The sequence below is a fragment of the Lissotriton vulgaris genome, chromosome 10, assembly GCF_964263255.1.
Source record: "Lissotriton vulgaris chromosome 10, aLisVul1.2, whole genome shotgun sequence".
NCBI classification, from domain to species: domain Eukaryota; kingdom Metazoa; phylum Chordata; class Amphibia; order Caudata; family Salamandridae; genus Lissotriton; species Lissotriton vulgaris.
The window spans coordinates 256,549,282-256,571,893 of NC_141698.1; the positions used below are offsets into that span (position 1 = coordinate 256,549,282).

Genomic DNA, 22,612 nt, shown 5'->3' on the forward strand with positions numbered 1-22,612 from the left:
AGGGGTGTGGGAACAGGGAACTCAGGGCGCGTTAGGTGCTATAGTGAGGTAGTGCGAAGCACGCAATAGTTAGCATGGTGCCAAAAAAGGGTGGACAAAAGCGAAAGGACTCTGAACCTGAATTAGCGCAGATTATGAAATTGCTGCTAAAAAAGTTGAGCAAGGAGACCCCCGATAGCGGGGACGAGAGTGATTCTTCCCAGGGGGAGCAGCCCAAAGTAGTAGAGCGGCCGCGCAGGGGGGTGCGACCGAAGGCTGCTGGTCCACCATTAAAGAAGAAGGCCAAGGCGCAGCCAAAAGGGAAAGGGACGAAGAATAGACCTAGCCCTGCCAGGGGGAAACAGGACGAGGGATCAGTAGGTCCCGTCCCCACTCCTCCTCTAGATGCAGAACGGGTCTTTCCTTCGGATCCTGAGCCGGGTGTGGTCACACCAGCAGACCCAGTGGGGTCAGTTTTGTCTGAGATTAGGGAGGCGCTTAGGGCGTTGGCGCCTGGAGGCGCAGTACCATTAGTCACGGTCCCTCCGGCACCACTCCCACCGCAGCCGGTGGCCACAGTGGTAGCCGCTAGCGATCCGTTGGATAGCTTGCTGGCGTCAGTTTCCACCCTAGTGGGCCAATTATCAGCCCCGGAAAGGGTATTAGAGAGAGGGAGCGCTGGGGCGGCAGCACCTTGGGTGCCCCCGCATGTCACAGAACAGGGCGCATTGCAGGATATTCAGAGGCAGTTGGCGCTTCGAGTCGCGCAAAGCATTGCCCAGCGTAGCGATTGGAGCACAGCCCCCTGCGACAGCAATAGCGGTGCCACCTACAGGAGGTAAGCTGGTGACACCACGCTAAGGAGCAGCGAGGTGGGAACTAGTCAGGGGAACGTGTTGTCCCAGTCAGGGATGTTAGCTACGCATGTTAGTACGGAAATGCGAGAGAAGATTTGGAGAGGTGCTTACGTAGATATATTCTCCCTTATCACGCCGAAGAGGCGAGAAGAGGATTACAAGGACAGGGATGGGAAGGATCATTCCTTCCGAGATCGGAGACCTAGGATAGAGGAGACTATAACCAATTGGTTGTTCGGCTTTCATGTCTATGTTACGGTGTTGTTGGAAAAAAGGCCAGAGTTGGCGATTCTGCTGGTGTTTTATACTAATAAGATTGTAAAGGCGCACGCCACTCATGGCGGTTCTGCCTGGCTGACATATGATAGGGAGTTTCGCTGGGCGAAGGAAGAAAACCCCTCTATTTGTTGGGATCAGGTTGAGGTCAATGCTTGGTTAGAGAACGTAAGCAATAGGGAACACCCGGCTAGGCAGCCCTTCCGGACTTCCCAGGGAGGGCCGGGCGAGAAGAAAGGTACATGCTGGGCATTCAATGGTAAAGGGTGCACGTGGCCCCCTGGGCAGTGCAAGTTCAAGCACACATGCGCCTACTGCGGTCACCAGTCCCATCCTGAGTCAAAGTGCAATAAGACATCCAAAGAACAGGGGGGCAACGCCCCTAAGGATATCAAGCCTCCCCAAGTCTAATCTGCCTACTCCTGTTGACATTGAGAAACTGATCTTTTGGTTGGGCAGGTATCCGGATAGGGCAGCTGCCAGGATGTTGTTTGAAGGTTTTTCCAGCGGTTTTCGTATACCAGCATCGCATGTCCCTCCTATTACCGAGTGTAGGAACCAAGTTTCAGCAAGAACCCATCCCTCAGTAGTGGCCACAAAGGTAGAGAAAGAGCAGGCCTTAGGCCGAGTAGCAGGCCCGTTCCCGGCTCCTCCCTGGGAGAACTTTGTTCTCTACTTATCCCATTGCTTTAAGACGCTAGTGAGATCCTGTCCTTGAATGGCGTTAGAGTGCCAAAGCAGCGTATATCGATTAATCTTCTCAATTTTCATATATTTAGCAACTTTATTCCAGGTTTTCCATACATTTACCATAATTTCTCCTTTAACATCTTTATAATTTCTTGTCTCGGTCTTTCGTAATAGTAAGCCCTTAGCCTCCTGACCTACAAGAAGCTCATATATTGAAGGTATTTCTTCGGAGCCTTCTGAGTTCTCTAGATTATAGCCTCTAATAATAGGTGTAAGTTGTTTCATCTGTGCTGCCCAGTAATATAACATCATATTGGGTATAGTAAGACCGCCTCTATCAAGAGGAAGTGATAATGATGCAAGGGATCTCCGAATCTTCCCATTTTGCCACACAAATTTGGATATAAGTGAGTTAATCAGTACTAATGTTTCATGTTTAATGGCTAATGGAATTGCCCGAAACAAATAGAGGCATCTAGATAGCGTATTCATTTTGACATAATTGGTTCTTCCTATAATAGAGAGATTAAGACTGTTAACCCTTTCAAAGTCGCTCTTGATCTTAATCAGTAATGGATCGAAATTAATTTTTGTGATTAACTTAGTGTTTGCGCAGAGTTCAATTCCCAGATATGTAGCTTTTTCAGTTCTTCGTTGGTCCATGCAAGTTGTATTATCTGTACATATAATAATCGTTTTTCCTTTGTTAAGAGAGTAACCTGAACAGCGCCCAAATTCAGAAGTGACTTCCTCTATTTCACGAATAGCCTCAATCGGTTCAGATGTAGTAATTGCGATGTCATCGGCATAGGCCAGTGCTTTTGTTTCAAAATAATGACTGATAACAGGTTTGATATTATTGCTTTCTAGTAGTTTCAAAATAAGAGGATTAATATATAAGGCCAACAGTAGGGGTGAGCATGGGCACCCTTGTCTAGTGCCCCTAGTTATGTTGATATATCCAGAGAATAGCCCTGCTGCCAAAACTTTTGCTTTGGGGCGATGATACATTGATTTAATGGAGTTAATAAATTTAGGGCCAAAATTATTACGTATCATAACTTCCCAGAGAAAGTTCCAAGTGACACGATAAAAAGCTTTCTCAGCGTCAAGCAGGATCATCGACATTCGTCCCCCCTTGGCAGCCATGGCGTCAAATAAGGCAAATGCCCTGCGGATATGTTCTGTAGTTCCTTTACCAGGAATGAAGCCATGTTGCCACGGGGATACAAGATGTTCGATAACCCTGCTGAGTCTGAGCGCTAGTACCTTTGCATATAATTTAGAGTCCGAATTGATTAGAGATATGGGGCGATATGAGATTAACTGTTCAGGGGATTTTCCCTTTTTTGGAAAAACGATTATGTTAGCCTCATCCCAGGAGATTGGAGGTACACCATTACACTGTATCCCAAGGAATAGATCGTGCAAAATAGGAACTAATTGAGGGCTGAGAATCTTAAATAACTAGATCGGTAGTTTATCGGGGCCTGCTGCTTTGCCGGATGCCAATAATGTTAATGCGGCACCCACCTCTGTGAGTGTGATTTCTCTTTCTAAATCATCCTTTGTAGCGTCATCTAGTAATTTCATTAACAAGAAAATGATCTAAATAATCTTTTATATCCTCTTCGGAGATTAGAGCTTCCTCTGTATACAATTTCTGATAGTACCTTTGAAACTGAAAGTTGATATCAATCGCATGGGTGAAGGTCTGCCCATTTTCTATTATAGCAATAATATCTTTTCTTGTGCTTTTTGGCGTGTACTAAGTGCCAGTTGTCTACCCACTTTCTCTCCACTTTCGTAGACTTGTTTCCTATGTGATTGATATATTTGGGCAGCTTTCTGGCTAAGTTTTGTGTTTAATTCTGATTTCAGTACTGCTACCTGCATCATCACGTGACTAGTATCTTGTTTTTGTATGATTTTGACAGTGTGTTCTTCCTCAGCTTTAGCTAGAGCCGCTATTCTTATTTCCTATTCTTTTTTTTCGTTTTTTCTGGTTTTTGTTTTGGTAGCTGATAGTCTCCCCCCTCAATGCAGCTTTATAAGTATCCCATACGGTGTTTCTTGATGCACTAAAGCGATTCATACTAAAGAATTCCTCAGTCCAGGTTTTAATATGATCAATATATTCTTTGTTAGATAGCAGCTTCCTATCAAAAGACCATGAGGTTTTTTGAGTGAGATTAGTATCATAAACAATTAGTAATATTAAGGGATTATGATCCGAGATTATTTTTGGGAATTTATTTATATATGAAGAAGGTGCTAAGTCTCTGGAAGTGAAGATATAATCTATCTGTACATGCTTTTGGTGGGGATGAGAGTAGTAGGTATAGCCAGGGTCAATTGGATTATTTTGCAGCCATATGTCAGTTAGTCCAAGGCTGCATATTAAGCTACTAACAGCGCGATAAACCCTCGGTTTCCGGCCCGTATATTTCAGTTTAGATGAATACGCCGATAAGGGTGGTAACAGAGAGATGTTAAAATCACCACAAATAATTAGCAGACCTTGCCACATAGCTAGTTCTATTTCCAAAGTTTCAAATATTGTGGGATCGTCCTGGTTTGATCCATAAACAGTTCATATAGTGATTCCATTTGCTAATTTAGCGATTGCCCACCTTCCATGTGCATCAGATAAAAAGCGTGTTCCTTGTCCATAACAATTTTTTACAAAAATTGCAACACCCCTAATATTAGATGATTGAGATGAAGCTACCAGTAAATTATATCCCTTAAGTCTTAGTAACGCTCTTTTACTCCAAGGAATGTGCGTCTCCTGTATACACAAAATGTCTACAGGATGTAATTTTACTAATTCCTCTAATCTGAGGCGTTTATCTCTAGACAGTAGCCCTCCTACATTCCAGGATTGAATACTAAGCTGACCCATTATTAATGTGGTAAAGTTGACTAATAGCATTGCTCAAATAATACTCCATATCCTTGTCCTGCTGTATCTCCTTTCTCAATATCTCAAAAGTTAATTTTATTCCTGCTGTTAAACCTGGTTCGTTTTTATCATTTTCCCCCTCCCCCAGACCCGCCCGCAAACCCTCGCCTTTTCCTTTTCCCCCCCTTACACAGGCATTCAGACTCTACCAGAGTCTGTGTGATGAAGTTGCTGCACTTCTACTGAGCTACCGCTCCTTGCCATAAATAACAAAGAAAACTTTTTAAGTGAATAGGATTAAAGCTTAACATAAAGAAGAAAAAATGGCATTATATATCATAACTGTGACCATCGTGTCATCTACATCTAATCAGGCTTCTATCTAATTCAGACCAAGCAGTTTTTAGAGTATCAAAAAACTATCAGCAGATATTTTACATTTTTTTTATCAAAGCACAAAGAAATACTGGAATCTCATTCTTCCCCCCCCCTGCGCATTTGTAAATTATTGCTGCAGTTACCAATGAATTGTATCCAGAATTGTCTAAGATATTTCATCTAGATACGCTTTTGCTTTTATCTCAGACTGAAAAAACGTTGTCTGACCACCATGAATAATTTTAAGTCTAGCAGGGTTATTCAAAAAAGGCAGAGCACCCTTTTCCTGAAATGGTTTAATCAGCAGTCGCAACCGCCATCATCTTTCGACGGTTGCGTGGCAAAAGTCAGGTCTTGAAAAAAAGGAGAAATCACTAAAAGATAGTTTGCGATCTGGTCTCGCTTTCTCCGCCACTGCCTGCTGAAGTAGAAAATTACCAAAATATACTAGAATAGCACGTGGGTATATCCCTGGCTTTGGTGGTGGATTAAATGGGACTCGATGAGCCCGCTAGATTTCCAGTTCCCAGTTCCAGTTCTGTATTTCAGGCATAGACTCGCTAAAAGGTTTGACAATGAAAGCTCGCACATTCTCCCCTTCTATTTTCTCAGGTACCCCTAGGATGCGCAGATTATTGCGACGTTGTCTATTTTCGAAATCTTCAAGCTTCCATTTAATATCCATCAGCTCTGCCTCCTGAAGCTTGATTTTCTCGTGATTCTCTGAAGAATCTTTTTCCGCTGACATCACCATTAGTTCCATTTCTGTTACTCTTTCGCCAATATGATTACACGTTTTGGAGAGTTTCTTGACAATCCCTTGCATTTTACGCAATGCTGCGCGAGATCTTCTACTATCTAGAGCAGTCTCTTCCCTATGAGCTGCTATTGCTTGTAGAATGGTCTCCACTGCCGTGGGAGTTATCTCTGGAGTGTCTGAGCTGGCACCTTGGTTAGTCTCAAGATGACCTTTAGCTTTTCTTCTGTATGGTTCTAGCACCTGTTTTAGGCTTAGCCTTTACAGTATTAACATTCTGTCTTCCCTCTCCGTAGCTGTCTTCTGAGGAGTATGGATGCGGTTCTGATTCCTAATCATCATCCTCGCCCTCTGTAGATTCAAAGCTCTCTGACCACTCCCCCAATGCATCTGCTTCAGCCTCCCCGGTTTCGTCGGAAAAGGAGTAGAACTCACTGAGGTCTTTTTCCCCTTCTGGGTGTTGTCCAGTTTGTAGCAGAGCTGTATTCGGTAATAAATCATTAATACCTTCATTTGTTATAATCTGCTCAGAGGCTGGTTGTGGGGATGCGCATGATACCTCTTCCGGGGTTATTAAGCGTGGAGTTAGTGTTGATGTTATAGACACATTCTGATTATTGATTAGTGTTGCTTCTGTAATCAGATTAGCCTGATCATTTTGTACACCTAAAATATTGCCACTGGGACCTGAGAATGCCATTGCGTGGCCCTCCTCAATTTGCTTCTCGCCATTTCCTGTTCCTTTTACCGATACATCGGTTTGTCTGGAGTTAGAAATCGCGATAGTCGCAGAAGTATTGATATTGATATCGATAGCGTTCGGATCTTCTGCACCAGCTATAGGCAGAGAGGTGGCAGGAACGTTTGGGGGGTCAGACATTCCATTATCTAAGCCTGGTGTGTTATTTGGTTGTAAAGTGGTTATGTTATTCTGCTCGTCATTCATTGGTGGGGTAGACACAAGCTCAACCTCAGTCTGTGAACTAGTCTGAATCGGTGTTTTTTTTAATAGTAAATCAAGCACAGACCTCCCTCCCGTATTACTTAGTTTCTACGTGATGCTAAGATTTCTTGCCTTGAGGTGTTGGTTGGGGGCACAGTCGCTTGCTTCTTTGTCCTTAAGCTCGCTGCTTTTACCTGTAAGTGATCAGAATCTTCCCCGTCCAATAAGCCTTCTTGTTGTTGCCTTTCTGCCTCTTTGCGAAGCACCCTGGCTGCCTTTGCGATCCGAGCTCTGGTTGCAGCGGCTGAGGCACTTTTCGGCGGCATTACTGCTGTCTTTGGCTCCCTCGGCGTTCTTCTCCTTACACACCGCTGCACTCGCCAGACAAAGCCACACACCATAAAACCGGAGCTCCACCGCGATGATCACAGCGTCTGACACACCCCCTGAAGCACCGCTGACAGCGTAGGTCTGAGTCTCTCGAAGACGCCGTGCAGAGAAACCGCGGATCCCCAAACAAGCGTGAGTTGATTTAGATGCTGCTCATGATTTTTACTTGCGTTGTAACGATGTAGCATTATACAAGTCCTCGTAGTACATTTGCCTAGTGGGTTAGTATCGTAGAACCATGGAGCCGTGGAGCCGTGGAGCCGTGATCACTCGTAGTCAGTGTATCAGCGTGTCATTCATTAGCAGGAGCCCGGCCAGAGGTTTTTTCGTCACTCTCCGTAACTCGGTAGCTTAATCTTTGATTTTTTTCCCCTTTCTTTAATCAGCGGATAAGCCCGAGTCATTCAGAAACCGATTCAGTTCAAAAACCTGCTTCAAAAGGTCTTGGTCATTCAGAATCCATCGGAGCTCAGTGAAGTGCTGCAATCGGTCTAACGCTTAGACCGCCATCTTGCCTCGTTCCTCACCCATTGCACTTCTATTTTTATCAGGAAGTTTTGAGATAATTTCCTGATAAAATTAGACATAAAAAGCGGGATACAAACCAGAGTATTAAAGTGCAAAATAACATAAAGTGCTTAGTGGACTGTGTGGAAATACCGTTGCATGGGCAACAGTGTAAAGAATCAAACCACATCCCAGTAAGGGAAAGACCACTAGAAAATGAATCATGTTTACTTGTAGACCAGTTAAATAGAATCTGTGAGCTAGAGCCATTATCCACGATAAATAGGGCTCCATACCTTTACAGGTTTACAATGGTGTGTATGAATAAACATTAACCAAATCTAAAACTTTCTCAATTCTCATCTTATGTCTGTGGGTTTATTATCTGTCTTTTACCAAGATGTTCATGAGTGAGGTTATGTCACTGGTATTCTCAAAGAGGCTGGATAACCTAGGTCTTCAAGGGTGATTTTTACGTACTTGATCCATGGGATAGCTAGCATATTAGTCTGTTTCATGCAATCCTCCACTCTTTCCCAGTTAAAACGTAACTCTGATGTGGACCAAGTTTTAACTCACAGAAAGATGAATGCCATGCCCACCCTGTCTTCTATAAAGTCTAGACTCATTTTGGTGTGAGTAATAAAACTCGATGTAGATCTGGGGAGTCATAATATACAAGTTTAAAACGTATTTTCTGCTGCCTAAAGGATCTGTGCCGGAGTATGCCCCCACACTCAGGGCCCGACTGGCCGTAGTGGGCACTGGGCAATCCCCCGGTGGGCCTCATGGGTAGGGGCCGGTTTTGGGTCCCTGGGGGCCGTTTTTGTTACAGGGCCGTTTTTGCAAATCGGCCCTGTAACAAAATCACCCAAAAACCAGCCCTGGCAGAGAGCTTGGTGGCACCCCCAAGTTTTTGGGGAGGTTTATGTTCCAATTTTTTTTAAATCTAAACAAATATTCACATTCTGCCACATTCTGCCTCCTTCAAGAGGGACTTTTGGGTAATTAAACAGTCCCATCTCAGGTTGGCTCTAAATAAAATACGCAAATGTCTCAAATTCATTTTTTTCACTATAGATGTATTTCCACTACAAAACTTCTTTGAGCGGGTAGTCTTTGGTCCACATGTTAAGATGTAAGATTTGTCATTATTTTCCTTAAGATTCAGCCTCTGCATAAAACTATAAACCCCATCTAAAAGTGCTTGCAGGCCATTTGCACTGCAGACCAAAAGGACAGCATTGTCTGCGTATAGTAACACAGGAATTAAACTAGAACCAATTTCCGGGATGTCAGGAGTGCAATTAGTTGAAAAGGAGTCAAGGGCATTAATATAAAAAAAAAGGTGACAAAATGCAATATTGTCTCACCTCGCGTGTGATTTCAATAGGGGAAGCTTGTTTGCCAGTCTGGGAATAATGAACTCTCATGTTTGTTTCTTGGTGGAAACTTTTTAACAAACTCAATAAAGGTAGATCTACTCCTGCATGTCCCATAATGTCCAACAGTTTCTTTCTGTTCCCTAAGTCAAAGGCGCAGGAGGTGGCAAGGGTATTTTTATAGTGTATGGTTGGTAATGGTATTTTTGTGGCAAGGGTATTTTTTAGAGTTTAGGGGGGTTGAGCTTAGGTGTTGAGGGTCAATAGGCTAATTTAAAAATATATTAAATAACCAACTGTTTTTGCAAGCATGAACAGTATCCGACTCCTCTCCATGGGCCAAGTCACACCTAACTTGTTTCACTAGTTATCTATTCATGGCACCTTTAAAAGCTTTAATTACATCAATGAGGAATTTAGCGCCCTGTGCAAACAATTCTTCAATTGCCTGCAAATCAGAATTACACTTGCAGACAAGAAATTAAGTTTAGCAGCTGTAGTACTACCCATTATATGCTCGATGCTGATTCAGCCAACCCCATCTTATATCAATGTCTGTCATCAGGAGCTCACGTTGAATACACACAACAGGCTTGTTCACTGGATGGAGAAGTGGATGAGATGGTTAGAAGTAGAAATCCCACCAACACATTTCATGTCCTCACTAACCATGGTGCTAAGGAATCCCACATTATAAATTATAGGCTACAATTAGGCTACTACTCTATTGTAACTTATTTGATTTCTATATTTCACCTTACCAAATGTATAAACTGCAACCTCAAATACCCTCCTTCTGTCCCTGTTGTCTAGAACCATTGGTAACTCCATCCTTGCAAGATGTCACAAAATCAAATTTTATTAGGAGGACATCTTTGGGACTATCTCTCGGATTTGAATATTTAGGGTTTACCAAGATACTTATTGATTATGATATACTACACATTCAAATGTTTGTTTTTTTCAATATTTGTATCTAGATTATTGAAAGTCTAACCTAGGCATACAACAATGGAGGCAATAGAAAATGTACATCCACACAGATGAAATGATAATCAATAAGATTTTGTGAATCAAAAGATTTTACTCAATATGCCCCGGTATAGTATTTATGAAATATTCTGCCATAAGAATTATTCGAGATATACAAAGTAATAACAGAGATATTACGTTGAACTCAATATTTCAGATTTAATTTGTATTGTATATTTTCTTTTTATTCTCTTCTTGTTGCCCATAAAGCAACAAAAAAAACGATTTTTACAGTGCTGAGCAGTGACATATTTTTCTTGTTTATTTGGCTTTTGATTGTCATCTTGGTGTAGATGGTAACAATAGATTTGCTTATCAAGTGTAATTAATTACTGTGTTCAATATTGGAAGAACACTGGATAATGTAAAGAAAAGGGAAGCGGACATTTTCAAAAATCATTCATTGTAACCCATTATTATGAGTAGAATTCTAGAACGGAGTTTCAGAAATTGTGAAATTCTTCCTGGGTATCTATCGATCATGATACTTTCTCTAAATGTATAGTTAAGTTCATGTATCGGCATGTGAGATTTTGGTACTATCTTCTTGCTTATCAAGAATATTCTCAATAAACAGGCATGCTAGTTTTATATAGATAACTTACATTCAACATGTCACTTAAGATGATGAGTGGATATTGTGGTTTAACTTGGGTTAATTGGCAGGAATATGTGGGTGATCCTGAATTTGTCTATCTTGGCCTCCTGCACACCTCTCCTATGTAGAAAGAGGTAAGTGTCCGGTTTTTCCGACATTCTAATTGCATGTTCTTTTAGACAATCCGATTGGTGTTTGTAAAGGGAGATTTTTTTTAAGATAGGCAATCAATTCAATTCAAAATAGTCTTTATTCGATATTTTTCAATCATAAAAAGACATTTACAAAATAGACCCCCCATACCCAGCAAAATACAAGATCCACAATAAATCATTTCAATTTAATCTAAAATTATCAGACTAGCTCTACCCTATTTACAAAATGTTAAATATATTATATTAAAAAAGATTAAAAACAATTATTAAAAGACGAAATTCATCGATGCAAAATATATCTGTTGCTTAATACAGTGTGCAAAAATCGGATAGCAGCATGTAACGACCAGCCCTGGGTTATTCCAAACTCATTTTACGGGCCCTAATTATCCACATCCAGTGAAGAAATTTCGGCATGGCTATAACAACTGGCTGGGAGGTATCAGTTCTTAAAATCCTAGCGGCCTCACTAGCAGTTTTAAAGCCCAGCTGGGCGCAAATCGGTTTTAGCCATGATCGTCTGGGTGCGTCATATTCTGGGCAGGCAAACAACACATGCCCAATATTTTCCTTTTGATCAGGACAAAAAGGGCACCCCGAAGTTTGATTCTCATACCATTTTACAGTTAGGGCATTTAATGGTAGTGTCCCCACCCTCAATTGATGATACTTCTTCCGGTCCCCTGGGACAGTAATCCAATCCCAATAAGGTTCTAGGGCCGGTGCATGCTTGAGTTCTAAGAAGTCAGAAGTAAGGGATCATTCAATACGACATCCAAAACATTTAGCCTCAACCATGCTCCAATACAGATCTCGTAGTATTTTCTTAGGTGGGAAGACATTCCTTACAGCGTCGTCCCATAATGGAGATAGACCCATAGCCATATAAATTGTTTTTACCTCTCTCAACCATAACATTTTATGAGCTTTAGCCAAGAGGAAGACAGGCATTGATCAGGCACCCTCACAGGAAGTGTAATGATCCAAGTACTAATCACAATTTTATAAAGTACAGTTCACTGATAGGAGAGAGATTTACAAAACAGGGATCCAGAGTCAGGCGTTGGACTTCAAATCTGGCCAAATCTGGCCAGCTGGCTTCGGGATAGGTGCTACGGTGACGCTGCGACAGATGAGTGACTTATCATGGTCAACATACTAAGTTAAGAACTTTGAACCAATCGTCAAGGAATATGATGCACCATTACCTAAGTGCATCTGTTTTGAAACATATTCTCTAACCACTGTTCTGAATGCCAGCACTTACCCTACAAGAATCGGATTGTGAAGACTGTGGACTATAGTTTGTTCCTAAAAATACCTTTGCCGTTGTGACTGTAGAACTTGGACATATCCACTTCTCCATACAACAAGACTCGTGGTATTTGAGATCAGTACACCTTGTCCGTCTTTTTGGCCTTGAAAAAGTCTCCATAGAGACGAAACACGTGTCGGCAGGACAAGCTGGAAATAATTTTAATGAATATATAATAAAAGATTTGAAGTCCAACGCCTGACTCTGGATCCCTGTTTTGTAAATCTCTCTCCTATCAGTGAACTGTACTTTATAAAATTGTGATTAGTACTTGGATCATTACACTTCCTGTGAGGGTGCCTGATCATTGCCTGTCTTCCTCTTGGCTATTTAACATTATCATAAAATTTATTTTCTGCTAATTTAACACTCCTGGTGGTGAGTGTTTGACAGGATAATAGAGCACCTCACATTTAAAACTGTATAAGTAATATTACACGTATACGTGCTCAGAGTATTGTATCACCCATAGGTGCGGACGTTTTCTCATCTCTGAGAAACACTACCACCATTTACCTGTTTTGCATTTTATGAGCTTTGTCCAAGGCTCTAACCTCAAAGAAACCCTGGGCATACTGGGAGAGTTCTGGAGTAACCCATAATCTCCTCCAGTAGGCTACTGATCTGTATTTGGCTATATCCTCGAAGCTATGAGTTCCCAAATCATAGTGGAGACGTATCAAAGGAGTTGATATTGGTAAACCAGTAATGTTGCGGAGGAATTTATTTTGGGCTACCGTCAAATTTGTAAGGTTACTGGGCCCCCAGAGTTCAGCCCCATAGAGGACCGCTGCTCCGACTTTTGCATTATAAATCTTTAAAACCGGAGTAATTGGTCTAGTACGTGAGGAAAATAATTCCTTGGTGAGTGCTCCTGTCAGTTGTGCATGCCTCATAACCAGCTGGTTGATGTGCTGTTTCCAATCTAGTTTGTATGACAGGGTAATGCCCAGGTAATCAAAAACTTGGGTCTGTTCTAGTTGCACCCCTTCCATGATAACCTTCCCTCTAATATGTTTCCGTCTGTGCAGAACCATGAATTTTGTTTTAGTTGTGTTGATGACAAGACCATGGTCTGCACAAAACGCTTAAAAAACTCCAATGGCCTTCTGAAGTCCCTGTTGGGTCTTTGATATTAGTAGGGTATCGTCCGCAAACATCAACAGGGGGATCAGTCTTCCGGCCAACTTAGGTGCGTCGGTCGGTTGTTGTTCGAAATACCTGATCACCCTGTTGATGTATAGCGAGAAGAGAGTTGGGGCTAGCACACATCCTTGTCGTACTCCCCTTGCAATGGGTAATGTATCAGTTACGCTACCCTGCTGATTCCATCGAACTTGTGCAAAATTGTTCTCGTGCAATCTAATTAATAAAGACAAAATTTCATTTGGGATGCCCTGTTCTTGTAGAACGTTCCACAACTTAGCACGAGGGACCAAGTCGAATGCTGATTTAAATCAACAAAGGCTGCAAAAAGCATACCCCCCCCCAAGAAGCACTACACGCCAATATAATAAAACAAATCTAAAAACTTGATCGATGGTACTAGTGTGACTGCGAAACCCTGCCTGTAAGGGTCACAGTATGTCCTGTTCATCTATCCAACCATGGATACGCTGCAGTACAAGCCTCGCCAATAATTTTTGTATACATGCGATAAGGCTGATAGGCCTATAATTGGCTGGGTCCGAGCATGCCCCCTTTTTAAAGATTGGGATAATCTCAGCTCCCTTCCAAGTCTCCGGAATAGGCGAACCCTTCGCAATACCATTGGCTAGCAACTGGATATAGGAAGCCCAAAGGTCCTTGTCATGCATAAACAGATCTGCAGGAACAGAATCCAAACCTGGAGCCCTCCCTTTTGGGATGTTATTTAAAATTTTTAGGACATCAGCTTTGGTAAAAGATAGGTAACTAGCACTCGCAGTTGTATTTACAAGTACTTCACACCCTTCTTCATCTCCATCCTCAGGAGCAAACTGGGACGCATAATGGGAAACCCATGCGTCTGGTGACACATGGTTCATGGGTTCTCCTATTTTGGCCCCCCTTCCCCTTTTGACGATGTTCCAGAAGAAGGACATAGATCTTTCTTTACTAGCACTTAATAGATCTCTTCAATACCCTTCCTCCCATTCCCCCTTAGCCCTAGTTTGTGTCCTTTTATACATGACTCGGGCATCCTTTATCTTAAGTATATCTTCTGTCTTTACTGCATCAGACAGGGCCCTGTAGGCAACCCTACAGGATTTATCGTACCATTGATCCTCCTTCCTTGCTGCCCTGCACTGTTTTTTAGCAACTTTTTTGACAAAGAAGAATTTCAATTTGTTAAAAAACACATCATGGATCGTACTAACATCAGATTCCGGAGTCTCCATAGTGGAGTTGCTCCTTAATTCTATGATAGCCTGGGTTGTTAGGTCCCTCATAGCAGTTATACTTTCCTCGTTAGTTACACAGTTGGACCATCTAATACGTCTATTGTCATTTGAAAGGGCTATTTGAACATTATCCCTCGATTCATCACTTTTCAATTGATCAAACAATTTAAATAACAGAATTAGTGGGTCGTGGTCACTTTCGGCCCTTGGCTCTATCCACATATCATCGACGCTGGACCAATTCTCCTTATTAATGAGGATATAGTCGATACGACTATGTGATATGCCATTATTAAAAGTAAGGGCACCCTGTTTATCAGAACCCGTTCTTCCATTAGTGGCCCGTAGCCCATGCTCCGTACATAGAACTTTTAGTTGTAATGCGGCCTCTGTCCACTTTTTAATAGGTATTAGAGACAGCTGAGAGATTTCCCAGATATAGTCCGCTTCTACCGTAAGATCTATATCATGGTTATCTAGGGGCTCAAAACAGCAATTAAAATCACCGCCAACAATAACATTGGCGTTCAAACAATATTGTTTCAAAAGAAAATCTAATTGGTCAACTGCCTCAGTGGATTTACCACCTGGTAGCCCCCTTGAGTAAATATTAAAAATATAAAGGTCCTTGCAATGAGGTCGCTGTAATTTAACTAACAGAATATCGGGACTATTAGTAGCCAATTGGAGAGCAGAGTGCCCACTATTCTGTTTTACCCATATCACCAGGCCGCCCTTTGGCCTTCCCCCTAAACTCGGTGTAGCCGGGATATAAAAATGTAAATATCCTTGTATAGGATCTGGGGCTTTCTGCCAAGTTTCCTGGAGAAGGATTATGTCCTTTGTGTCCAGGAAAGTTAGCCAGTCCAGCGATGTCCTTTTACTTTTTAGACCTGCAACATTCCATGACACCAAAGTATATTGTGCAGAAACATCAGCATTAGGGGGTTCCGTGCTAATGGATTGGCTGACCATATGTTGTTGAGATGGAATACTTTCACTCGTGTTATTCTCAGTTGACACCAAGTTTAAAGATATTTTTACATTTGGACTATGATTGGTTATGTAGCCAGATCGGCCAGTAGGGTCATAAACTTCCTTTAAAGCCACCAGAGTATCTTGTCTGCTCCTTACTTTTTTCTGGGATGTGGGAGTATCAAGTATCACGGCATTTATCTGGACCATCGGGTCTCCCACTAAATAATCACCAGGGGGAATAAGGCAAGCAGTGTTACGTCCCCTACCAAGTCAATCACAGTCATTTAACCCTGATAGAGCCTCATATCTGTTTCCTAGAGCCATTCCCCATTCGTTACATGGTACCTTTGTTCCTCTACTATTTCTAGCAATGTCCCACACAGGTCCCGGAGTTTTGGGGAATGTTACATTTTGTTGTTCGCCATGGAAACATTTGAGAGTGAGGGGGACAACAGTCCCAGATCTTCTTTATGGCGGGAAAATATTGGTTAGGACATTGGGTAAAACAGCCGGGTGGGAAAAAGTCACTGTGACACAGTCTCCTCTAAACCTTTTTGGTCGATTCCCAATCCAAGCAACCCTTTTCACTGTCTTAATTTCACCCGCAAGCTGTTGCTTTCCTCCTGGTGCCATCTGCATATTTCCTGTTAGCCAGTGGAGTGCCTTACTAGACAATGAGGCTGGAGATTCCGATTGTCCATTCACTAGGGGTGGTACATTGGCCCATATCAATGCCACTGGAGAGGCCTCTTCTATAAATTGAAGGGGATCAATTTCTTGACATGTTACAGTCGGTATGTTTGATATTTCTGGGCCACCATCTGTAGCCACAGGATAGTTGTTAGTAATTGTTGGAATTTGAGCTGGGCAAACAGATGGCGTCGGGCCGCTCCCCTTCTCTGTAGTACTCACCACATTATCCTCAGCTGATTGAGCCATTTTTGTTACTAATGTTGTTAATTTGTCAACCTCATTCACAACCTTGTTCTGGATTCCACTCATTCTTTTTACCTCTGCATTTAATTTATCGATTTTAGCAACTAGAGGCTTAATGATAGATTTGATTTTAGAATCTATCATATCAGCTTTCCTGTGAAGCAAATCATCGTCCCAGTTGCATTTCTCGCTATCATCCCCATGTTCGATGGTTCTGACCTTAGTTTTCCCGGGAGGTGTTGCTCTTTTCATCCTCATTCCTGATCGTAGACCTGTCCGTTTTTGCTGAGTTTTCCTGCGTGTTTTCGCAGGTCGAGTTTCCTGTTCAGAAGAGGAGGAGGGAGCATCATTTAAATTTTGGACACATGTCTCATGGTCAGAGTCAATATTGTTTTCTGGGTCCAGTAAAGCTTAAGTTGCTATATCGACTGCCAGAAAGCTATTTTGATCATGGTTGTGACTGTCTCCTTTCGCTGTTGATTTTCGCAACCACCTGAACCAAGTAGTTATCCATTGTTTTTGCAGCAATTGGGGGCTGTTTTTTTGGCATATTGAACACTAGATAGAAAAATTCCCACAAACAGTAAAGTAATAAAAAGTTCCCTTACTTGAAAGGCAGGGGGTATGGCCCAGTCCAGTCGCGGACAGTATCGGACTGTCTAAGACTGTCCGCCCTTTGTCCGGGCTTCGTCCGGGCATCCCGCTCGCGTCCCGCATTGCGGGCGGTCCCCAGCTTTCTAGCGCCTCCAGGCGCAAGGTGGTGACGCGCTCACTTAGCGCCAAAGCAGTGCCCCCTGGGAAGCTGAGTTTCTCCACACAGCGGCCGCAGGTGTAGATAGCGCGGCGGCGGGAGAACTCGGCGTAGGGAACCAGTGTCCGGCGGGAAGCAGGGGGGAGCTGTGGAGATTTAAGATAGGCAATCACTTTCTCTAACTCACTCTCTTCATTTGTCATTACACTTCTCAAATTTCCCCATGTCTATTAAAGACAATGAACTGGTTTCAGCATGTCAAAACTTCTTTTAAATTATTAAAGAGATGAAATATGCAATGCGTTGCTTATAAATAGTTTTGCTGAAGCTAAATTATGAAATACTTACAAAAAGGCCAGAGAGTTTTCACCATCATTACAACATTTGAAATACCAGAAGTGGCAGATCAAATACGGCCTGCAGATCGGGGTCAGTAATAGGTGAATGAATGGATGAGTCGAGAGGGGTCCTATTCGCTGTTTACATGGAAACACAAATGTTGCACGTGTGTATTATTCCTCGATTGAAATCTCAGTGTAAATATTTTATGTCTGATGGAAGGTACAAAGTGTGTATTTTAACAAGTGCATGAATTTTGTCACCAGCTCCAGGTCACATGATGAGTGCGGAAGAACACGAACTGCGTCTGATGCTTGTGGGCAAATCATCAGCTGGAAAAAGTGCGACGGGAAACACCGTCCTGGGTGAGAAGAGGTTTGATTCCAGCGCCAGTTCAACATCAGTGAACAAGACATGCAAAAAGGCGGCGGTGGAACGGAAAGGGAAACACATTGTTGTTGTTGACACACCGGGCACCTTCGATACAGAGCTTACTTCTGAACAAGTTGTACAGGAGGTCAGATCATGGGTCGCCTACTCTCTTCCCGGTCCCCACGCCATTGTGCTGGTGGTAAGGGTCGGCCGATTTACAGAGGAAGAGAAGAAAACCATTGAGCGGATCCAGGATGCTTTTGGAGACCAAGCAGTGAGGTACATGATGATCGTGTTCACAAGAAAGGATGATTTAGAAGATGTCTCCATACAGGACTACATTCAAAATTCACGCAGCGGAGATCTGCAGGGGCTGATTGAGAAGTGTGGGAAGCGGTACTGTGCCTTTAACAACAGAGCCTCCCCAGAAGAACGGGAGGAGCAGGTCTCTGAGCTTCTCACCATGATTGAGAGGATGGTGGAGCAGAACAATGGGACCTACTACAACAGTCAGATGTATGACCAAGCTGAGAAGATCCACTTGGAGAAACTAGAGGAGCGACGAAGACAAGACAGAAACCCACTTGAGATAGCGCAAGAAAAACTAAAGCAAGATTTTGAGGAGAAGGTGAAAAAGATGCAAGAGGAGGCAAAGATTAGGCAAGAGAAAATAAAGAAGGGTTATGTAATAAACAACACAGAACATGATGATTCCCAGGTGAGTGAATCTTGAAGTAATAGTAAAAGGTGGGAAAAATATGATGGAATCAAAAACCAGTGAAAATTGCGATGACAATATATTTACAGTGAACTATCTACAAGAATAGTTATACTTTGAATATCATTTTAATGGAGCTCAAATGGCCATACTTCTACCCTATTTTCCAATTGCCACACACTTGTATTTTAAAAATGTTCTGGCTTGCTTTTAAAGAAGGAAACTTTTTTGTCCCCTTGTTTGTATACTGTGAAAAGCTTAGCCGGGGTGAATGTGACAGTGTGTGTATATTTTACCTTGCGCGTATTATGTATACGAACTGGTACTTTTTTTCAGCTGTCTAAAGTTATTCCATAAAAGCCAGATCCATACCAGATTGTATGGGTAACTTCTCCCAGTGTTCATGATATCGATCATTTATCTAAATGTATCCTAAGGTGATCTGAGCTTCTGGCATAGCTTTTAACTTCATGGACCGGCTTTGGACACCACTGATATAAATGGATAGTGGGTTGTAATTTTCTTCTACCATACCAAGCAGTTAAATTGTAAGATGCTCTAAAGCATACAAGCTATCCATAGAATGAGACCTAGCAACACTACAATCCAAGGCTGCCATACCTGGAATGGTATAGAAAAGTAGTCTTGTGAGTGTGGCTGAATTTCCTTTAACCAGACAAGACCAACATGTCCTACCAGCAGGGCAAGTGTACTTCAATGTGTAGAGGATGTTCATTTCTCAGCAGGACCACTATACTCTGAGGTGGAAAAACTGGCACATCTCATTATGCTTGATATATGTTGAATGTGTCAACGTCCACACTTCTCATCGGATCTGCTACACCTGGAAGAAGATATAGTTCTAGTACTCGTCAGTCGGATCATTCCAGAATTTCTGATGGAAACTTGCATAGTGGTCGTGTGACATTTTAGCCGTCCTCAGCAAGGCTGCTGTTAATTTCAAAAGACTGTAGTGGCTCTTTTTGAAAGGGCTGCTGTACATAAGGGGCACATGCATCATTGTATCATTTTGCGATTTCTTAATTGCGAAAATTAAGGAATCGCAATTAAGAAATCGCAAAATGCTATCCATTAACAAATCGCAATAAAATATTTTTTGCGATTCCTTAATTTTCCATAATTGCGATTCACAATTTGCGAATCGCAATTATGGAATCCCTTCCCATTGATTCCTGTGGGCCTAGAGGCCCATAGGAATGAATAGGAAGCCATTCTCATTTTGTGATTCGCAATTAAGGAATCGCAAAATGAGAATGCTATTTCAAGGGTGCTGGGGGGTCCCAAGGCCCCCCCCCTGCACCCCTGAAATTTAATTTAAGAATATTTTTCACACACACATGCCCCAAGGGCATGTGTAAAATGAAACTTTCAAAAATGCACTTTTGTGCATTTTTGAAAGTTTTAGCAAATTCCCATGAAGTTCAACTTCATGGTAATTTACCTCTTCCTATTTGCGAATTCGCAAAAAAAAATATTCATGCATTGCATTTAAGAAATCACAAATTGGGATTTCTTAAATGCAATCGCAATTTAAGAAATCGCAACATAATTGTGATTCCTTGAATTGCGAAAAAATAAAAAAACATGATGCATTCCAAAAAAGCAAATTGCATTCGCAAATGGCCGAATTTCGCGATTCCCACCGTTTGCAAATGCAATTTCCCTTGATGCATGTGCCCCTTAGGGCCATATGTATCAAAAAGTCATTTTGCAATTCTCACATACCGTTTTTTGCGAATCGCTATTTGAGTATGTAGTATTTGCAATACATTTTGCGAATCCTACATATTCCTTAATTGCGAATCGAAAATTGCGATTCGCAATTAAGAATTACCTTCCCATTTATTCCTAAGGGCCTAGAGGAATGACTAGGAAGACATTCTCAATTTGCTATTAGCAATTAGCAAATCGCAAGTTGAGAATGCAATTTCAAGGGTGCAGGGGTGTCAAAAGGACACCCTGTTGAACCCCTGAAATAAGCATGGGTGCACATGTGGCGTACATACATGCCCTAAGAGCATGTATGTGCTTCACATAGCACTTTGAAAAAAGCAAAAAAGTGCATTTTTCAAAGAAATCGCAAATTACCACCAACTTGAAGTTGGTGGTAATTTGTGATTCCTTAAGGCCAAATTGCACTTTTTTAGTGCTTCTTACATTGCATTTAAGGAATCGCAAAATTTGCAATTCCTTAAATGCAATCGCAAAATAAGGAATCGCAAATTTTCCGATTCCTTGTTTTACCTTAATACATACCATTGAGCAAAATTGCATTCGCAAACGCCGAAATTCTGCAAATTTCGCCGTTTGCGGATGCAAATTTGCTTGATAAGTCCTTAATTTGTAAAATAACAAGGGGCCCAGACTCCCAGCTTTTTCTCAGAAACCGAATGTTGTTGTGCCGAATATGAAAGATGTATACATTTGACTACACCTCTTGCCTCTTTCATCAATCCCCCTAAACTCCCTGCCCATTTATTTCACTTTTGCAGGTTTTTTCATCCCTGCGTACTCCCTTTGTCACTGTTTTTCCGTCACTCTATTCCCCTTTCTTTGCCTCTTCTCTGTCTTTCTCTCTCTTTTTCTGGGTAAAAGTCTAATGATTAGGTCCCCCATAAACAGTGCTGGTGGCCCTCATTTGCAACTACCTTGGTATATTGAACGGAACAAACAGTACAACTGCAGAGCACGACTACACACTTTGAAACTGTCAGTGATTGAATTTTTCAGTCTGACAGTACTTGCCGTTCTCAGCAAAGCTCTTGAACTTTCAAAGTTCAATAATGTTTGCTTGGCTCAGCGATAACACCTCCATTTGAATTGGTCTGCAAAGGACGGTGTCAATGTAGCCTTTATCACCTAAAAAAGCACGTGGTTCTCAAGTAGCAGGAGGCAAGACTGTCATGCACAGTACACTTGCACCAAGGACAACAGTTTGAACTTCACTGATAAATAGGGCAGCTGCATTATTGTTATTAACAGTGTAATCTTAACTCAGGTCACAGACGGAAAAGGTACAAAAGAGACAGCCGAATTGCAAGCTTTTTCACACCTAAAAAATGCAGTGTAATAAACAGATGCACAAGCTTCTCCCTGACACATATGGACGCAGACTTTGTATGCATCAGCTGACTTCCCAGGCAGCAAGAGGAGTTGCACTCACGACTGGTAGCTATGCAAGCTTAGTTAACACAACTTATGTACATCACATGCAGCTGAGCTACAGTCTTCACTGGCACAGAAAGAGCCTGATTATGAATGCCCCAATGTTGGATGCAATAAGTACCTTCTTAGCTAAAATTCGACATTGAGGTGTTTGGAATTGATCTGGAGCAATATGTATTGCTTCGTCTGAGTTTTGCCCTGAAAATTGAGCATAATATGCATACTTAGGTCTAGAACGCATGCTCCACTGTTTGCTGGTCATGTTTTACCATTTGCGTCCGGCATGACTCACAGGTGGGGAAGGGAGCTAGTGGGGGGTCACACGGGGTTTGTGTCTGGGGAGGTTAATTAAAAAAAAAAAAGCACCTTCCTAGGTCCGCGCCGTCTCAGTTCCTGGCAGGGTCCCGCGGAACAGGAAGCAGGCAGCCTCCCTCCCCAACCCCCCCCCCCCCCCCACCTAAGCAAATCACAACACTGCAATAGTGATTGGTGGGGACGCCGACCAGCCAGGTTTCTATGGGGAGGTGATGCTCTTCCGCCCTAATGGAGGAGCTGCCCCTGCTTGTCTCCTGGTAAATTTTGGTATGTTTGACCTGCCAGAAATAATGTGGACTGTGGACTTTTTCACGCCTGGAAATTACTGGTAGTGATAAACATCATGGCACGTGATAATTGCCATCTACACACAAACATGGATCACAATTAAAAAATATATATTATTACAATAAAAACGTTCTTTCTTTTTCTCTCTGTCTCTAACAGATGCACCCACCCACAACCAGAG

The 22,612-nt window shown here is 42.3% G+C and overlaps 1 protein-coding gene across 1 annotated transcript in view; it reads left to right on the plus strand.

The window, feature by feature from the left end:
* The window catches only part of LOC147685063 (GTPase IMAP family member 7-like), a 121,517-nt gene that overhangs the window by 47,451 nt on the left and 51,454 nt on the right, over positions 1-22,612 (plus strand). Inside the window, exon 2 of the mRNA XM_086940949.1 lies at positions 17,819-18,642. Coding sequence (XP_086797075.1) covers positions 17,830-18,642 — 813 coding nt within the window. The 5' untranslated portion in view covers positions 17,819-17,829. The remainder of the gene's footprint in view (positions 1-17,818; positions 18,643-22,612) is intronic.